Here is a 20,011-nt window from a genome sequence, read left to right on the forward strand (position 1 = left end):
TACAGGTACCGGAGATGTATGTAGTGATTATTTTGGGGAAACTTCTGTTCCTTTTGTAGCAAATTTGGCTTCTCACTGTTTGTGTCCTGCTGCCTTTTGACTAAAAAGTATTCAGAAAGAAGGGCTAAAGAATCATTTTGTCTCCTGTGACTTTTTTTCCTCCCCATACTCTCAGGCAACCACATTGCTCACAATGGACAAGTACTCACATGCCGATGTTCCAAATATTAACAGTACCTGCTTTAAGCTGAATTCTCTGCAGCTACAAGCTTTGTTGCAGAATTATCACTGTGCTCCAGATGAACCACTTATACCAACAGTAAGTCATTTGTCTTGATTACTGTGCTGTTCTGTGCTGTTTAATATACCCGAGGAAGATGGACTTAAAAATAAAACAGTGGCTGAAAATAGCCGTCTTACTGTTTGATTTGTTTGATATTTTCATATTTTTATGGGAAGAGAGTGAGTTCTTACATATACTAAGAAGTATTTATTGGTGGTAGCAACACGCTTCTGGGGACCATATTTTATGGGTTTGAGCAGGAACTTGAGCAGGGTACTGTTTAAAAAAAAAAAAAAAAACACTGATTCTGAAAGCAACGTATCATATTTGCTGAGCATGCCCCAAGAGATGTCATTGCATCTTACGCCCTTTGCGAAGCAACTCAATAAAGCAGTAGAGGAGGCCTGCATAGAGAATTCTAGCTCTAGCCACAAGAAGCAGTTTTGACTGTAGCAGTAAAGTGAAAGAAGCTGGGATACTCATTGCTTTTATACGTGGATTTACTTTTTAAAAATTACGGATTTTGTATTCTTTCATTCAGGCAGTGGACAGTATCTTCAGATGAATGAATTGATACCTGAATCATCTAATTTATATAGATAGATTGATAGATAAATTGCTTTCTGAACTGATCTTTGTCTTGATATATAAGGAATATGACTGAATATTCTAAACCCTATCCACGAGCGCAATCTGTGGCAAATGTCAAAAGAGGGTTTGTATTTCTTGGAGGATTGTAATTATGAATGGAAGAAAAGTAAACTGAGTTACAGGATAGATGATTGATCTCAAAAATAATAAAAGGTGAAGATAATATTTGTAAAATTGAATACATAGTGTGCAAAAACTTATTAATAACTTTGGATACATTCATGTCTTAAATCAAAGGTATAAATATAATGTTCCTTAAGGGGCACTTGCAGCGAGTAGGGTTGACTGCCAAACTGAAGTGCCATTTACAGAAGAACATAGCTTATACTTTTGTTTGCAAATAGGTAGAATTTCATGATTTATTGCTGTTGTTCTTTATTGCATTCAAAAAAATGCTGAATTTGATAGTTCATCTTTGTTTCTGAGGGAGGATTGCAAAATAGTTTTCCTCGTGGTGGTGAAGTAGTGTTTGGGACTTCTTGTTGTAAAGACAGATGCACTTGAATTCTGGCTTTTGCTGCCAAATTTTCAGGGCTTGGAATTTATTTGAAGGCCTATAAAGACATTAAATGTTCACATTTTAGTTTTATTTAAAATGATCACCTTTTATGGTAAAAAGGCTTCTCTCAAAGAGCACTTCCTAAAGACAGATGGAATGTATCCAGCTTCCTGATAGAAGTTTGTTCCCAACTAAATGCTCAGTTTCAGCACATACACGTTTGCCTTGAATGCTTTGTGCTTTTTTGAATTGTCCTAAAGCAATAAAACTGCCTTAGGAGGCAGTTGCATCACTCTTTAGTGTAACTTGGATAAGATTTAGATGAAACTATTAAGCTGGCTTTGGGAGTCAAATAGAAGCTGTAAAGAGGCTCAAAATCATATCTGAATCTTCAGTAAAGCATATATTCTATAGTAAAAGTATGTATATGTTATAGTTGTAGCAGCTTCAGATAAATGATTGTAATAATTACATCTTGATGATAGCAAAATCACTTATCTCCTGGGGACATGCCTCCTCATCCGCAGGGATGAGGTCTCTTCCAGAAGGATTGCTGATTAGGTAGAGGTAAGATGGTTTTATTATTGTTGCTGCCCAGTCTGTGCAACACAGTGATGAGTGAGACCGAGGGTGGTGTCTTGGCCGCTGTGGTGGAGCAGGCCATGGTGGAGCTCTGAAGATGCTGAGTATTGGCACAGTGATACTTGCCATCTTTTTCAGAGTTGTCTGTCTATAGCAAACAGTGCAAACTTAACAGTTGAAAACCTTCCTATCAAATCTTACCTTGAACACTGCAGATTGGCAAAGGAAGCAAACAAACAAAAGTGGACAAATGCTTTAGTAAAAGGAAAGATTAAAAACTCTTTTGTTGTGTGCTTTTTCAATAAGTTTGGGAAGAATTGAAGAATATAGAAACAAAATATTGCTTGGACTTTAACTTTTTGGGAAGTTATTAAGACTTTGAAATTTGGTAACTTCTGAATTAAATTAATACAGTGTAGTAATACATATGTACTCATCGTGCATACACGATGTTTACACATGTGTATCTGTCCATGGCAGGGGGTCCTTCATATTATACTGAGTTCACAGGTGTGGAATTAAAGTTATATAAAGCTTCTGAACAGAGAACTGTATATGTAGTTGATCTCTGTGTGTTTGTGCGTTGTCATGGAGCGGAAAATCCTTGTATGCATAAGTAGTGTGTTTCTTCTGTATGATATGTTTCTTCTGTATATAGATAGTGTTACAGAAGCATGTATGCTCAATATGACAAAATCAAAATTACTTGTCTCTGATTCCAACTTATCCTCTGGCATATATGTTCTATGCTGTATATTTTTCAAATGAAATTAAGCAGGAATATATGACACATTTTAAAAATATCGGAACAAAAATAAATGCTGTTGAATTTTGTTCTATAACTGCATAATCCGTGAGGCTTGATTAAGTAGAGTCATGCAAAATACTCTGTGTACAAAGTAGAGCCGCAAGTTTTACATCTGATATTTAGCTTTCCGAGTTCCTTTTTTCACGCACTCTTAGTATTTTCTAAATGATTTTTCTTTCTCCCTATTAAAAAAAATAATTATAACTATTATAATAGTTATTATCTCTTTCTGTTCTCTCCCCAGGAATTGATAGAGAATGTAGTAACTGTTGCAGAAAATACTGCTGATGAACTTGCTCGCAGCGATGGCAGAGAAGTCCAGCTGGAAGAGGATCCTGACTTACAACTCCCTTTTCTTTTACCAGAAGATGGATATTCATGTGATGTTGTCAGAAATGTTCCAAGTGGATTACAAGAATTTTTAGATCCACTCTGCCAGAGGGGTTAGTTCTACTCTTTTACAGTGTAATGGTGTTTCTTTTTTGGTGCAGTAAATGGCACAGAACCTGTAATATATTTTGAGTTGTTTGTAAATCACTTTGTTTTCATTTATGTGTGTTTCAGTTTTATTTTCCTTAGGGTATTTTGCAACCCATAAAGTTATGCAGGATTTTTGAGTCCTTTCCCTTTCTCACTAGCTCTTTCATTCATTTTCAAGGTTCTAAATAGTCAGAATTTACTTACTAGTGTCTACTGAAATTTCGTTTTGCCTTTGCAAATTAAGAAATTAAAAAATTATTTTAAAACATACTGTAAGAGTTACCTAGCAATCATTTATTTTAAGATTTTTATGCATGTAGTTGTACTAAAAAAAATACCCTGTAGCTTCTCCATAAGTAAGTTAGTATTTGTGATCTTACAGTATAAAAAAGAGCAGAAAGAAAAAAATACTGACTAGAAAAGCAAAAAAGTTCATGATGCAGAAAAAAAGAAAGAGGAAAGAGCACTTTGTACCCCTGTTTTCGTCTTGTCCTTGTCTCTTAGCTGGGCCACGCGAGTTATATTAGAATAAAATGTAGAATGAGAATTGCTGGGATAAGCAAACACTGATACTTAGAAAGTCAACAGGAAGCAGGAGACTAGAATTTGCTTTTCTTGTCTAATACTTTTCTAGAAATGATTAAGCTGTTTAACAGCAAGACAGCACCTGTGCATCATCTGTTCAGGCAGGTTGTGGGCAACTTGAATTTGAAGGGAAAATCTGTTTTTGGTCATTAGTTATGAAGATGTTAAACTCCTTTGTGAGAATATTGCCGTATGAAAGCTGATGCTTCATTGCTGCAACATAAATGTAATTTTCTATAATATTCTAACAGCTTCAGAGTCAAGCTACTTTTAAAGCTTTAAAGCTAATGAATATTAAGTAGCTTGGGGCTTTGGTTTTTGTTTTTACAACTCAGCTGCTTCAATACAACTTAAAGAAAGCTTAAAATAGATCCTTAATGCTCATCTACAAAAGAACATACTGCTTGAGAATTTGTACACTAACAAATTTTCAAATGAAAAGTAAAGAACTAATGTGGTTGCGTGAAAGTCAAATAAACTTGAGTGGAAAGCTAAGCGGTGGATCTGCCTCTTTTGCTGAACTGTCCCTCTAGTTCAGAGCACAAATTGTTAGCTTTCCTCCTTATCTTGAGCGACTCCATTTTATTAGAAACCTCTTTGCTTTATAATTTCATATTAATTTTCTATTTTTTCTATTTAATAAGCAATTGTTTAAAACATTCATCAGGAGTAGCATGTGTATGACACCAGGAGGGGCTGTATACAAAGCAGACTTGGTCTATCCTATAGAAAAGTTTTGCAACTGTTAGTTTTAGTTCTTTATGGGAAAGCAGTGTTCTTGTCTCAAAAAATGCATTTGCTTTAAAAATACTTGCATAGTTTTTATGTGCGATCTTTTTTTAATCCATACAAAAAAAATACTTGGTCTCTCTTAAATTATGCAGCGTGACTACAGTAAGCCACTGTAAACTGAATTGCTGAAAAATGAAATGTTCCTTCTCTCCTTTGTGAGAAGGAACATCCATTGTATTTTGATAGGGAGACCTGGGTCTGGAGTTCTTATTGCCTCTGATTTAGGGGATAATGCTAGATATCTTAAAAGCAATATAGATCTTACTGAAGGACTTCGGTTAAATTTGAGTCATTGCCGTAGACTTGCACTGACATTGGCCAAAACACTCACTAAACCTTTCAGTTGCTGTGGCTCCTTTTTAATTCCAAGAATTTCTCCATTAATGATAACCAAGGCAAACAAAACCTCACTTCTAATGGCATGGTTGCACTGCAGATGGTAGGGTATGGTCTTTAATTTTGCTGTATTTCTGCAGAGACTTGACTAGTGAGGTTCAGTGGAAAACAAAAGATGTCCATGATGCTCTTTTATTCTGAGAGTTTACTACCAGTGCTCTGAAAGATGGTTGATGTTTCCTGTCTCTCCTGTGTTGGGTTATTACAAACAATTTTTGCAAGTGAAGAGAGTTTTCTGTAAGCTCCTAGGGTTTTGAGGTACATGTGTGTTTTTTCCAAAGCGGCAGCAAAGCTGTAGGATTTTGTAGGTGTCATGAAACTGTAGTGCATGAGATGTGCATACTTATAAATATAGCGGGGCAAATTCTGTTGCTATTTGGTATTTCCCTGCGGTGAGCTTTTCTGTTTTAGTTAATCTGTTGAGAAAATATCATGCATATGTTTCCTTTCTCTTGTAGGTTTTTGTAGACTAATACCTCATCCACGGTCCCCAGGCACATGGACAATATATTTTGAAGGTGCAGACTATGAAAGTCACCTGTTACAAGAGAATGCTGAATTGGTAAGCATTAATTTGGCAAATAATGGTGAAAATTGAGTAACGATTAACAAGTCTATGTTTTGCGATATTTAATTATTTTATTCATTATTACTAGGAAGAACAAGCTTCATTATTAAGCATATAATTCATTAATAACTGTTTTTCTTTTTCACTGGACTTGTTAATGGAGTGTTACAGTTACAGTAAGGTTTTGTGTTGTAACGACTCTTAAAGCCTTGAAATTAACTTGAAGTAAACTGTCCTATATCTTTGCAAAATTATGTTCTACGTGCTACGTTACAAACTGCACTCTAGACAGAGTCTATTGAATTGAAGGAGTCTATTGAAGGAGTCTATTGAATTTAAATGTGGTTGTGTTTTTTTGTTTGTTTTTTTGTTTGTTTTTTTTTTTGCAAAAGTTACTTCATTTTCTGAATCTATTGTATTTCAAAATGCAAATCACTTAGAATCTTTCTGTATTGTAACTGTTAAATTAGAAGAGGAGAAAAATGTTAGACTTAACTATTATGGTACAGAAGACAGGTGTAATAGTTGATAACGTAAAGATAATGTGAATTCATATTGATCAAGTGTAACAGTTTCTACTTGTAATTAAGTTCCAGACACATTATTTAGGGTGTGAGATTTTTTTTGCTACATGAACAGATTTGATTGTAGGTTGGTTATTCTGTGTTCATTTACCAGCCTGGCAATGTGAATATTGAGCTTTTGTCTTTTTTCATCTCTATTGCCCTTCTGTGTTCAATAGACTCAGCCTTTGAGGAAAGAGCCTGAAATTATCACTGTAACTCTAAAGAAACAAAATGGAATGGGCCTGAGTATTGTTGCTGCCAAGGTATGTAAATCGCTTTGTTTAAGTGTTACTAAGTGTGTTCTTATTTATGTATTTATTAATCCTACTGTGGAAATATTATTAGAAAAATCCATTTCAATCAAATTTGTCATGCATGTGATATTAATCATACTTCTATGCTGGTGAGTACTTCAGTAAAATACACAAGTATGAATTTCATAATGATATTTAAATCTAAAATGCTACAAGTTAATACAGCATTTTCTTCAGACTCAGAATGTTATGAAAAGAATGAATCAGTGTAGTTATTTAGCACTGCAGCTGACAAATAGCAGGAGTGTCTGGGGAAGAAAAGGAGTAAAATGCAGGAAGCACAAAGTGTCTTCACTGGTGTTTTATTCATTCATTAAAATAATAATTCAAATATATACGTTGAAGTTTGCCTATTTTCTGCTGTGAAAAAGGAGATCTTGTCCTTTGCATGGTATACAACTGCCCATACGACTTCTTTCTAATCGAGGTCTATAGCGTATTGAGTAGCTTGGTAAAGAGGAGCGTTCCTCTTACTGAAGTCTCTGATACTCTGCTTGCTTTCGGTAAGAATGGATAGACTGCACATTCAACTCCAACCACCAGATGGAGGGCTCCACCAGTTGGTGGGTTTTACCTTTTTAAATGGGCCACATGGCAGACATGATCCTTAATTTTAAAATCTGTTATAAATTACGCGACTGTCTTGGTTGCCATTAAATGGCAGATGGAACAAGTTTTTCCTAGTGCCTCTTCACTATGTAGTACACAAAGATTTTTTGAAAAATCTCATCGTCCTTGTTACTGGAAGGGCTAAAGGCATGCTTGTTAGTCCTTTTAAAGTATTTGAAGAAGTATTAATTACTTCTAAGCAGCACTATTTTTTCTGCAACTTTACACATTTCATGTTCATAAAGTGGTAATCTTGAATAGTATTTGCCTTCAAGATATATTTGTGAAATCCGTAAATGCAAGTGAAAACTAAAAAATAAAAAGTATCGGATACAGGTTGTTAATATCAGCGGTTACTGAGAAAACTATTTGGAATCTGATAAAAAAGAAATTCAGAATGTTCTGCTCTGATTCAGTAATTTGAGCAGCAAATACTAGATTTTGAGATGGATGAAAAACATCAAACTTTTGGCTAACATTTGCATTTCAGTTGAATGTTTTGAAATGTTAAATTGAAATTACCTCTTCACCTTAAACTGTGACACTTGATTTCTCATTTAGAGTGGGTATGAAAGGGTATTTCTGTGGTCACAGGAGCTGGCTGGCTCCTCCAGTACACTGTTTCCACTAGCAACACTATCTTAATTTACGTTAATATTATTTAAGAATGTTACTGTCCAGTGTGAAAGCTTGCTTTGAAATTTTTTGCAGTTGATTTAACCAATTTTATGATGTCTCCATATCACGATTTGTGATGGAAAGAGCAATCTTCTTCTTAGTACATGTACTCGCAGAAGCAAGTATGCATGTGGTATGCATGCCGCAGTGTTGGAATGCTGATTTAAAAAAAAAAAAGGTTTTACCTTAAATCTCGATCTAAAAGAAGCAAAGGCAGACTTTATATTGTATTAATTTTAGTGTGTGTCAAATAGACACATCTGCTTAGTTGGAAGTCTGCAGAATCTTGATTGGATAGAAATAGTCATCTTGCATTAAGTGTTGAACCAAATTAGTTTTAAACTAGTAAATAATCGGTATTATTTTTAGGGGATATTTAGAGTGTGGAGGTAATTAGTAGCATGGTTTTTCCTTAATGGTCTTCATAAAAACAATGGGGTAAAGAAGAACGTTCAAGCACCTGCACTCATTTCCCTACTCCATTCTTGGGCATACCGGTACCTCCACATTCTTCTTTCCAGTCCATTCTTGTTGACTTCCACTAATGCTTTTTCTAATATGTCTCAAATATGCTTCTTTTAGCACCATGGAAATAAAAGTTCTGTTTTTCTCGTTTGAAGAAAGTGGGGACAGAAGTCCAGTTATTTGTTAAAATTTCACACAATTAAAATGTATGGAGTACATGAAATGAGAAAACGACAAGCATCAGAATGGACTTTTTTGTTGGTTGTATGAAAGTACATTATAGTTTAAGAAATGATAAACTGTATTTTCAGAAACAATTCCTCTTGCCATGCGTAGGAACCGGTTTGATTGCAAATTCTGGTTTATATTTCTTTAGCTACTAGTTTCTTAAGAGCATTTCCAAAGTGTTGTAAGAAAAGAAAATTCCAGGGTTGGTCAACAAGTGGCACTGCTCCACATATTGAATTGCAACTTTGTAACTGCTCTGTTTTGGTTATGAAAATAAGTTCTGATATGGCAAAGCAGTTGCTGTCAGGAACATGCAGTGACAGAAGGAGAAGGTCCTTGCATGTCAGTGCTGACCTACCTTTCTCATTAAGTTAAAATCGACTTTTTCTTAATGTATGCCTGATTCTGGTCGCTGGCCGACTATAAAGTTGATTAAAATGTGCATTGCTGATATTTTTAGAGACAAGTGAAATAGGCAGGTTGCGCAAGGTCCATTGAAACACATAATTTCTACTGAGTGCTTCTTTCTTTTTTTTACCCACTGCAACAATCTACACTTCTCTAGTAATTTGTGCTCATCTCCAAGGAAGCATGTAACTAACTAAGAATTTGGTAATTCTTTTGGCTTGTATTGGTGTGCAGGATTTCTGTTTTATCAAAGTCTGTGCCAATTAAGAATTTCTAATGGGGAAATTAATCCACCTTCCAAACAAAATGTGCTTTAATTACCAAGTGATTGTCACTTCCTTTTCTGTTGCCATCTAAAAATGATCTTGGGAGTTGCACCTAAGGTTATATAAGCAGAGAAATGGCACAGCTTGCATTGAAATGTTCCGTACCTGCTTATCTTGGTGATAGACAGCTTCAGTTTGCAATAATAGTGGTGGAAAACATTGACAGTAAAGTGAAAAATGGAGAGTGAGGCAAAGAATATATAAAAGTGTGAGATCGCTGGGGAAGCCTGCATTTGATGCACTTTCCATGTAGTGACAGCTAGAATCTTTAAAGTCATTACTTTTAAATAAAAATGAGTATTTGTAAAGTAATAAAAAGGAGCATTTGTAACGTATGTGTTGCCAAGAGTGTCGGAGAGGACAAAATTGCTACCTATCAGCTGGTTTGCTTATCTTGGTTTACTTCAAGAGAATTTTCCGAGGCAAGACAGCCCCTTTGAGCAACTGTTCAGTAAGCGTGTGTGCTATATGAACACATGCTGGATAAAGCAAGTTCAGTTACGAAACAACTGCTAGCAGGCAGGGAATTGTAAACAGTGCCTTTTTTTTTTTTTTTCCTTTGGATGGGAAAACATCTGATAGCATTTCTTAACTACTACTTCTTTAACTTAACAAATTGTGTAGCTCCGCACATTTTGTGACCCAGAAGGTTAACCTCCTCTTTAACGTATTTGCAGCGTTGCACGTTTCCTAGCAGTACTGCTCCCGTCGCTTTATCGCCAGCAGCTTTTATAAGAGTAATATGGAAATGTAGCTGGGGGGAGTGGTCGGGCGTCAGGAACAGTATTGCTCTTTGAGGTTGTGTGCAGAATTTGGTTGCTCTAACCCTGAAAGATGTTTTGATGTTAAAAGCTGCCTGACTCCCAACCACATTGCGGTTGAGTTTTTATGAAATCCAGATGATTTGGAAGCAGTGTGTGCATGCAGTTTACTTTAAAAATATATCACTTTTTGGGGGCTTTTGCATGTGACTTCTTAGCCATCTGTGGGCCAGCACATTACTTCCTGTTTAATTTGGAGGTTTTTTGTCTCTTGTACAAAAGGGCTCCCTTTTTGTTTTTCTAGCAGTTTTCAAAGTTTAATAAAGCCTCTAAAGTAAATGAAAGTCAGAACAGCATAACTGATTACGTAAGAGACCGAATATTGTATTGGTTATAGCTGGTGTTGATAAATGCTATACTGTGTCAGAGCATCCAGCTCAGAATTATCTTGATGGGTATCTTGGAAAATCCAGCAGACTTGGTTGCTGTTGAGGGGTGAAGAGAAGTGGAGAATTGTTTTTTCCTTTCAAGGATCTGTAGTCCCGAAGATCAAAATGTGGTTTTCTGTTGTTGGAAGAACAGAATCCATGGTAAGTCTGTTCAGGTTTCTGTTGGGACTGTTTTTCTGTTAAGTTTTAAATATTATCCCTGTACTTTTTTCTGCTCTCTTGCTTGTTTAAACCTGCCAGTAGTTATTTGTTCATGTAGTAACAATGTATTGTAGCACGCAGTTAAATATAGTCAGAGGCTGGGAGCTAACTTTCCAGAAATTAAAAGGAAAAGCTTAACTACTTTTTAGCTTGGTTTTATATGTACTTTTCAAATTTGTGTAAGCGACTTTTAATATGTGAAGTTTCAGGTGTGACAGCCACCGTGGAAGAGCATGAATAGCATGACTTGTGATATGTTTACTTGTCATATTAGTTGGCTTTAATCCAGATTCCTCTGAAAGTGCATTTTCTGTTTATGAAGTCTTAAGAGCATAATTAAAATTAACATCCAAAGCAGTATGTAGAAAAGATTTTAAGTATCCTATAGACCCCCTACCCCAAAGACAAGAACGTGCAAATATTTTCCAGTTAGAAGGTCTTATACTGAGCACTTTTGCAGCAGAGGCATTTAAATTCTGCTTGAATTGCCACTGCACCATAGACGGGATTGCAGTGTTCTGCAAAAATGGTGTTTTTTTTTTTTTTTAATTAATTTTGGAATGCTAATTTAGTCATTAATATATGCTCCGGTTTAGATCATAGAAGTATACTGTGTATTTCTTTTCCGCTTCATACATTGTCATGTTTTATTAGTATAATGGAAAAAAATGCCTTAAAATGCATACATATTTGCACCTGTATATAAATGAAACTATATTTTTAGTTGTGTTTTTTTTTAAGATTTATTAAATATTTCCACAACAATTACTAAAATATGATAAGACGATGACCTTTTCTTTTTAGTAGAAGCCTTTCGGTGTCAGTATGACATTTGATGAATAAATATTGATATTATGGGGACTAGGTCTCTTTTTCTAAAAACAAGTGTGTGGCATCTTATAATAGTTAATGTTATTTGGTAAACTTGTTTGTTCTTAAGGATTAATTAAATCCCTCTAGGTTGATTTGTTCTCTAAACAATTGCTCTTCATTTTATATTTAACATAGTGAATTTAAAATATTAAATTTAAGAAGGGTTTGACACTACAGGATTATGAATTTAAATATGATTTTTTTCTGAAACCTCGTTTGTTACAGATATCTCATACGTCGTATATTATGCAATATGCTCTTGTAACATAGTCTTGTAGGTAATATAATTAGTAGGAATTGGCTTAAAATGTTAATATGAGGTATTTGGTTACCTCTACAGTAAGTTTGTGAAATAAAGATCGTGGATAAGATTTTTACCTTCTGTTGTTGGTGATTGTTTGTTCTCCCTCGTGTTCCAGCTCTTGAGGTATAATTTGGAAAACATTAACATTCCCCTGTAGGAGTCTTTTTGTGTCTGCACATCCTAAATTTTTAGGTAAAATCTTTGCCCTTTCCTTCCAGCATGAATTAATTGAAATGTTTTAATACGAAGCATTTTTTATTTGCTTGTTTTTGAATGCTTGTTATTAAATCAGATCCAAGGTGCGAACTACTAGAGTTGCCTTAACAGACTTCTTAGGAGGAATTTACTTTAAAAAGAATAGTATTTCTAGCATTTCTACCACAGAATTTTCAGTTCCATAGGAATAAGATACAATGCAAGCTACCAGTTCTATCTATCTCATGGACAAATGTAGTAGTAGGTTGCTTGTTCCTGTTAGCTCATAACTTCCAGGAGGGATTTTGGTAAATTTTGGTACCTTGTAGATAAGGTACCATAGTAGCTTCTTAATGCTTTCATATGTTTCGTAAAAACTAAAGTTTGTGTCATCACAGCAAGACTTTTCTTCTCATTCGCTGAGTCCACAGCTCTGCTATATAGAGTGTTTTTTTTCTTTTTATTAGCGTTTATTTAGATTTATGTTGCGATTGTGTCACTCAGACATTTGTATTTCATGCTTTATGGAACAGAGAGTTTTTTAAGAGTCTGTCTAAATAAAATTGATGAGCCAGTTCCTCCATGCAATAATGCCTTCTGTATGCAGACCATTGCAAGCTCACGAAAGTAATGGTGTACAAAACTTTAACTAGCATTCTTCTGACAGACTTCATTAAGAATTCTGTCATCCAAATTACTTTTAAAGTCCCATTTAATTACGTATTAGCGCATCTCTTTAATTTTATGTTTCTTATTTCCATCAATAAAAAATGCTTTCAGAAGCTAGGAAATTGACTATTCCATCATGACTAGTACTTTACATTGGAGTAGAAATTTAAATGTTTATGATTACTTGATAGTGTATCCACTGACACTGCATTAAATCGTGTTCACCTGAAACTGCTCAGCAAATTTATGTGGAAGACTGTACTATGCTTTTTTTCTGTCATTTTTTTTTCTTAACTATATTCTTAGTTAGAGCATTATATGTTTCTTGCAAAAAGTGCAGAGTTTTTTGTTCGTTTGTTTTAACTAAATTAGATAGTCAGTTAATTCTCGCCCATGCAGTACCATCTGCAGACCTAACAGCAGTGAGACTTTAGTTCAGAATTGCCTCAAAACGAAAGAGTGCTGCAGAACTGAAATGCAACTTACAGATTGGTCCATAACTCTAAGTAGCCTTTGATATATCATGGCCTGAAATGTTTCTGGCATATTTATATTGAGAAGTGACAGCAGTTATTTGAGGAGTAGAGTTCAAGCAGTATATTTTGCTTGAGCTCAACACATTTTTTTTCATCAAGCAAAACAAAAGATAAACTGAAAAAAAAATAATATTTCAGTATCTTTATCACTACATGGATATCCTGTGCATCCCCATTTGCAGCATTCATTGTGGCAAGAGAGGATTCCTTTTCAGAGCGGTTAAGGAAGAATCTTGAATAAAATTTGCTTAGTCTTTTGTAAATGCAATGTATGAAAAATTTTACCTCCTTCTTTTTCTGTTTCAGAAGAGCCAAGAGTAAAGTGTAATTAGGAAGAAACTGCTGAATACTTGGTTTCAATCCCAGAATAGGATTTTAAGTCAGTTGCTTTAGCTCGTTCCTTTATTTGCTTTGCTTTTCATCAGGGAAAATAGAGTTTGGAAGCATTCAATTTCTAGAATGTGAGAGAAATCTTTTGTTTCACACTGATAAACTTCTGGCTGTCACAGAAGACACTGTAGCTATTTGTGTCTGCCTGTGTGCTATTTTTGTGTACTTAATCACTTTACTGAGATTTCTGAGTACCATAATTTGATTTAAAAATGAAGAAGGCTACTTTTTTAACTAATGCCATTTCAGTAAGCCTATACAATATTCTAGTTTCTTAGTTTTGTTATCTCCAGAGAAAAGCAAGCCTTTGGAAGATGTAGTGTATATTCCCTTAACTACATTGCATGGAAGTCAGTCCTTATTAGAAATATTCCTTTTTAACAAAGGATCAAGATCTTGATTGGAAACCCTTATTCCAGTAAAGAAAACAACAAAACTCTTTGGTCTACTATGGTTTCGTCTTTTCAGGCTATGTGTAAATAGAACGGAGTTCTCCAAGTGTGTTCGATACTTCCAAGTCCCATAGGATTGTACAGCTGGCAATCTAGCTTTTTTTTCTGGATTGTAAGATGTATGTATTTCATCTGTTTTCCTATCCACTGCTACTTAGTGCAGTAATGAAATTGTTCATTAATGTTAAATGCTCAATGTTCCTGTGCCTGAAGCTTGAACTGCCCCTGCCTGTTTTGGCAGATGTTTTCCCCACTTGTGTCAGTCTTTGGTCCAGTTCATAAAACGCTCTTTCTCCCAACCACCACTGCCATGGAGGGAGAATGTGAGAGGGTAAAGCAGCAGTTTTTGTATGTAGAGCATGGGTCAGATAAATCAGCGCGCTGCCTGCATCAATGTAGCTGTAGCCGCAACTAAAGAACCAGTTTTACACACAGTAAGCTGGTTCACCTCATTTTTATTTGGAAATTACACAGAGCGTGCTATGAAGTATTTTGTCTAATGATGATGGATTTCCAAAGTCTCTAAACTGTTTTTGAGGGGGCCGAGGTCTTTACTTCTTCTGCCAGATGCCGTTTTTGATCTTCAGTTCCAAAGAAGTTTACCCTTGTCGGAGGCGGGACCAGTAGGTGCAAAGTTAGTTTTTCTCATTTCTCTGGAATGACAGAAAGAAATGTGGTGAATCACAGTCATGGTATGTTCTGTACATAAAGTAGATAAAAATGCTTGTTCTCATCCAAATACAACCTACAGAATAGATTCAGCTTTGGGGAATGTGGATTTTGTGTTTGTGTTTTTCAGAAGCATTTGCTTTTTACATCCTAGACAGTAAGTTTGTAAACTGGCTGCAGGAGTTTAGCAAACTGGTATTCTTTAAGATGTGTAGAAAGCTGGATTATCTAAACGCTTTTAGACTAGCTGCTTGCCAAGGAAGTCAGAATGAGACTTGATTCTGTTGCATAAACTTGCCTTTAAGGTTGTTTATAAAAACTTCTGAAGATCTTCTATGTAAACTTAGACTCAGTCTTGATAAAAATCAGTAAAATTTATTCTCCGTGTAGGCAGATAAAAGATTTCATGCCTGATAGTTGATCTCAGGCTGATAGCTAGGTTTCTACCATAGGGTAGGCGTTTATTGTTTAGTTTTAAAGTACTCTAGTTACAGATATTCATTTTCGTTTTAAACTGGCTTGAGGGGAAAAAACACCAGTCTTTGAATAATGTGAAAGAGCAGGTTCTAATATTCCACCAAAATAAATTTGTGTGTGTATGTGTCTAGAGTAAGCTAAGTTTTTTAAAATGTTTCTGTAATTGTGCCAAATCCAAATAAGTCTAAGAAATGATTTAAAAAAAAAAAAAAAAAACGATATTTTGTGTGACCAAAGCTTCCAATCTGGAGCTGTTTGACATGTTGTAGTCTTTATATCTGAAGCCACGCAAGTTGGCACATTACTTGGAACCCCGCTGATGACTGTATGTGTGTGGATTCAGTCAAACTACCTGGAGAAGAAAGATAGCTGCGCTTCCAAACAGGCTGCTATTAAACTTTTTTATTACTATCATTTGAACATACTGTCGATTTAAGATAGAAATCTTCAAGTTAGTATTGGAATGCCGCTAGGAAGACTGTCTTCCATTTTGTGTGATTAAAAGTAGATTTTAATGCATGTATATAAAAAGCTGGTTATTAAGAATGTATTTTTTTCTTTAATTAAGAGTGATTCTGACAGTTTTTATTGGGAATTCAGAGTGACAAAGTATGCAAAGCTAGGCAAGTGTAGGCAAATGATAACTTAAAACGTGCAATGACAAAGCCTTGCTGTTAATTTTCTGAAGAATTACAGGTTTGGTCAGGCATTGTGCATGCAGATGTGTTTTACAGCTGCATTTTTCCTTTTTAATGTCCAGGCTATTTAATACTAAGGTTTTGTAGTCCTAATAACAATAGAAAACATGTTTCCATAACAGATTTCATAGTTTTAATCCTGATCATAGGTGTTTAAAACAAGTCCACAATCGCTGTTCCCACTGCACTACCTTTAGGCTGGGGCATTTTTGAACCTGGTTTGTGTCCAGGCCCCTGGAACCCGTCGCGGTCTTCAGATCGCTGTGTGGCTCGGGGGATTCGCGTGGAAATCCCGCTGCCTGATGAGTCTCGGTAAAAACAGCAGCCTGTCGTCTTCACTGTAGCCCTGTAGCTGCTTAGCCTGGCAAAGGCAAAGTGATAAAGAGGAGAATTTTGTAATGTTGACATTTAATTCTTGAGTGCTGAATCACCAGTGTGTGGTCAGGGCCGGCTCTGCCTGCCTCCCTGGGCAGGCCGTGTGCCCGCTCTCGGTGCGCTGCTAACAGCAGCGCGAGGTACGGCCACGCTGTGTGCCTTGGAGCCAAAGCTCCTACCTGACACAGGAGGTCCTGCGAGCACGTCTGCCTTGTGGCGTATCAGCACTTAGCAACAGAGAACGTTTGAGTATGACAGATCTTATTTTTATTCTGTCACTTTTGGTCATTCTTGATTATTGTATTCTTCTTGTTCATCCTCGATTTTGCATCCTTGTGATATGTCCTAGTATTTTTTTTTTCAGATCACTATAGTTTATCTTGTTTATTACTCAGACTGATTTTCCCGTAGAAACATTTTAATTTTTTAGTGCTTTTTTTTGAATTGTGTACCCATAGATTTAGTAGTAAGTTTGAAGCAAATGTAGTTGTCTGGGTGTAGTCTTATTAAAGCATGGAGAGGTTTCAAAATAATGCTAAATGTGAAAGCAAGTACATACCATTGTACACTGATGTGATTTTGATAATAAGGCCCAACTGGAAAGCTGACATGATTAAAATGGAATTGTTTTTTTCTGTGTTGTCTCAAAAGTTCAAGTTAGATTTATTGGCTTATTTAACGTGGAGTTTTTACCTGAGCAAATTCATAAAAGATTTAAAAAGCTGTTGCTTTTGACAACACGTATTAAGTCTTTGCATCTTGCATGCATTTATCTACCATAAACCTTGGTTGCCAGGGCATACTTCTCTAAATTTTCTTTCGTCAAGTTAAATTTTTAATTGACATTGCTCTGTCGTATCGGCTTTCTTCTCCTCTTATCAACCTGCTCTGTCCTGTGGTGAATTTCCAGTGTTTTTTAAATTCTTTTAAATAGTTGTGTTTCCCTCCTATCCTTATACATCATTCACTTTGTGTCACGTTTTTGTGAATGTCTTGGTCTGTGTGACTGAGTGGGAACGCGACTGACAAACATATTATTCGTGATTTTTGTTAACTTCTTCATCTCCCTGATGCTCTTTTAATGAGGGAACCTAGTGTTAGACACCTCTAATGATAATTAAAATAATAATTATTATTTTTAAAATATTGTAAAAATATATAAAATTAATGATAATTAAAGAGAATTGTGGTTATTCTTACGTATACATTTTACCAGCATTCTAGAGATCAAGGTTGGTCTGGCCACCGGTGTCAAAATTGCTCTCTAATTTCTGAGGATTCCCACATTTGTTTTGAGTTTTCAACACTTTCCTAATATTTCAAGTTCTATACCACCTATAACTTATTTTAAAGACATTTAGAAGTAAACAATTTATGTAGTATTTGTTGTTTGTCCAAAAGTATTTAGAGCAGGTTCTCTGCCGTGCTGTCTAATTAGTGGACTTGTTGATCTGGTGCTGCTTCTTGGAATGGTTGCAGAAAAATTGTTTGTGCCAACAGCTTAGGAGAGGGCAAATACATGGGTGTGCAATCCAAAGGCGTGAAAATGGAGCATGTCGTACTCCTAATGCTGTAACAGAGGTTGTGCTTACTTCAAATTGGATGATCAAGGATTAATACTTTGTGATTTTTTTTTTCTAACAAGGTGCTTCATAATTATCCTGTATTGTTAGTAGAAAATATTTTGTAGTAAGCCTTAATACCTTTCTTTTCCTTGCAAAATAATTTTCTATGCAGCTTGCCCTTCATAGGGCCATTTAACAAGTTTGAGTTCTCTAATTAGTAAAATTTCTACCATTTTGATTAAATGAGATTAAATGTTATAGGAAACTCTGCTCGACTTCTAAGGCAGAGCTTTTTCTGAATTAACAGAAGAAAAAAGTAAAATGGTACCTATACAAAAGTTGTCTCTTGGGTGAGTTTTTAATGATGATCCTCTTTTTTTGGCCCCAGTCTGTCTGAATTCATTAATGCTCTTCCTGAGAGAGCTCTTGCGTGAAGTTCCAAAGGGTTAAACATTTCATGTTCCTCAGTCTTCATTTATATTTTCAGGTGAAACTCTGTTTTTACAGTAAATATGGTTTTTTTACTTTTTTAATTGAGGAAATCTATGGGAAAATTATAAAACATCTTATTCTTTGAAGCAAATATTAGCTAGTGATTTTTTTTTTCTCTTATATATGTAAGCTACTTTTTCGATTGTCAATTTATCTGCTGTTTTCTGTATTTATACATATTACTTAACAGATTGGGATTTTAGTTTGCATTTTTACTTTCTCCTAACAGTTTTTTTTTCCTTTAAGATTTATGGATTCAGAAATTTCACAAATATGTTACAAAGCATGTTGTGGGTGCAGCACCCTCTTTTTTTAGCTACCTGGTTTCATGTTGAATCACAATGTTTGTGTGTAGACTCCGTATATGGAAGAGGGTGCCAGATTTGCGTGGGGGGAGTATTTGGTTATATGCACAGATCCCTTGACAATTTATCAAGAAGCACCAGAAAAATAAGTCTTTAGTTATAATATTTTCTTACATGAGCTTGGCAGATTTGCATGCAGTTTTGAACATCTTGAACAACGCATACACTAAACTAGTACATAATTAGCTCCATTTCAATACTTCTAAGTTATCATTTAATTTCAAATGAATAGTTACATTTGCTTGAAAGCAGGCAGCCCCTGCTTATGAATTGTGCTGATGCGAAACGGCCAGCAGTCATCGTCATCTGAATGTGTAATAAACTTAATGAGCCTTTTAGTATTTTATTTCCTCACTTTATTTATATCCTCAGGTTGTAATTACAGAATCCATTTTGGAAGCTATTTCTAAACATGTTTCTCTGTTCCACGAGAAGAATCCAGGTGACTGTGGGAAGAATGAAGTTATTCCTCTCTAGTTTGTTCTCTCGCCTGAAAGCTTACCTTTCCTGGCGTTCTGCTTTAAGGATTGTTGTAGAGTTTATGTGAACCATACAGAGGCAATAAAACCAATTAGGAGAGAGAGATAGAGCTGCTGCTGTGTTTTAATTGCTAGATTTATTGATAGCATTCTATACCTCATTTTTTTGGTTATCCACTTGACTTGTAGCACCTTTTTATTTTTGCTCTGTTTCTTGGAAGCGGACTTTTTTTTATTATTTACAAGGTAGTCTGGTCACTTACACAAATATTTTCCCATACATTCCTTTCTTCATTTAGCTTTAGGATAAAGACCTCAGTTACCATTTTAAGCAGACTTTTGTATGCAGAAGTATGCTGTGTTTGCCTTTACCTCCCAAGTAGGATTAGAAGATCTATTAAAATTCCTTCTAAGTGCAAGAGAATGTCCATTATTCCTGCAGCAACCTGTAAATCACTCCAAATTTAGGAATAATTATTTCAGTGCTCTTATTTAATCTAAGTACATGCCAAGCTTGTAAATGCGTTATGTTAACATCTTTCAACTTGTGCTGTTTTTAAAGCACCAGATTATTTCTTAATATACCTTTAAGAGGAGAACAACAACTTCCATGCAGTTAATATAGGTGTAGTGCATTTGCATGATTATTTGGCTTAATCATTACTGGACTATATAATCATTTCACAGTCTTTCCCTCAGTTTCCCACACAATTTGAATGAAAAATCCCAAGCATGGAGAAAAATATTTTCAGGACTTGAACAGCCAATTAAACTTCCTGGTTTAAAAAGAAATAATAAAAGAAGGTATTTTATATATTTTTAA

The 20,011-nt window shown here is 35.2% G+C and overlaps 1 protein-coding gene across 18 annotated transcripts in view; it reads left to right on the top strand.

Annotated features, from left to right (window-relative positions):
• Positions 1–20,011, top strand: part of AFDN (afadin, adherens junction formation factor) — a 119,179-nt gene that overhangs the window by 72,980 nt on the left and 26,188 nt on the right. For all 18 annotated transcript variants that reach the window (XM_088534847.1, XM_088534850.1, XM_088534862.1 and 15 more), the window contains 4 exons: positions 176–319; positions 3,068–3,266; positions 5,535–5,638; positions 6,387–6,473. In XM_088534847.1, the coding sequence (XP_088390973.1) occupies positions 176–319; positions 3,068–3,266; positions 5,535–5,638; positions 6,387–6,473 (534 nt within the window). The remainder of the gene's footprint in view (positions 1–175; positions 320–3,067; positions 3,267–5,534; positions 5,639–6,386; positions 6,474–20,011) is intronic.

This window comes from Tinamus guttatus, unplaced genomic scaffold, assembly GCF_059628265.1.
Source record: "Tinamus guttatus ecotype Peru unplaced genomic scaffold, ASM5962826v1 Tinamus_guttatus_pri_ptg000601l, whole genome shotgun sequence".
In the NCBI taxonomy this organism is placed as follows: domain Eukaryota; kingdom Metazoa; phylum Chordata; class Aves; order Tinamiformes; family Tinamidae; genus Tinamus; species Tinamus guttatus.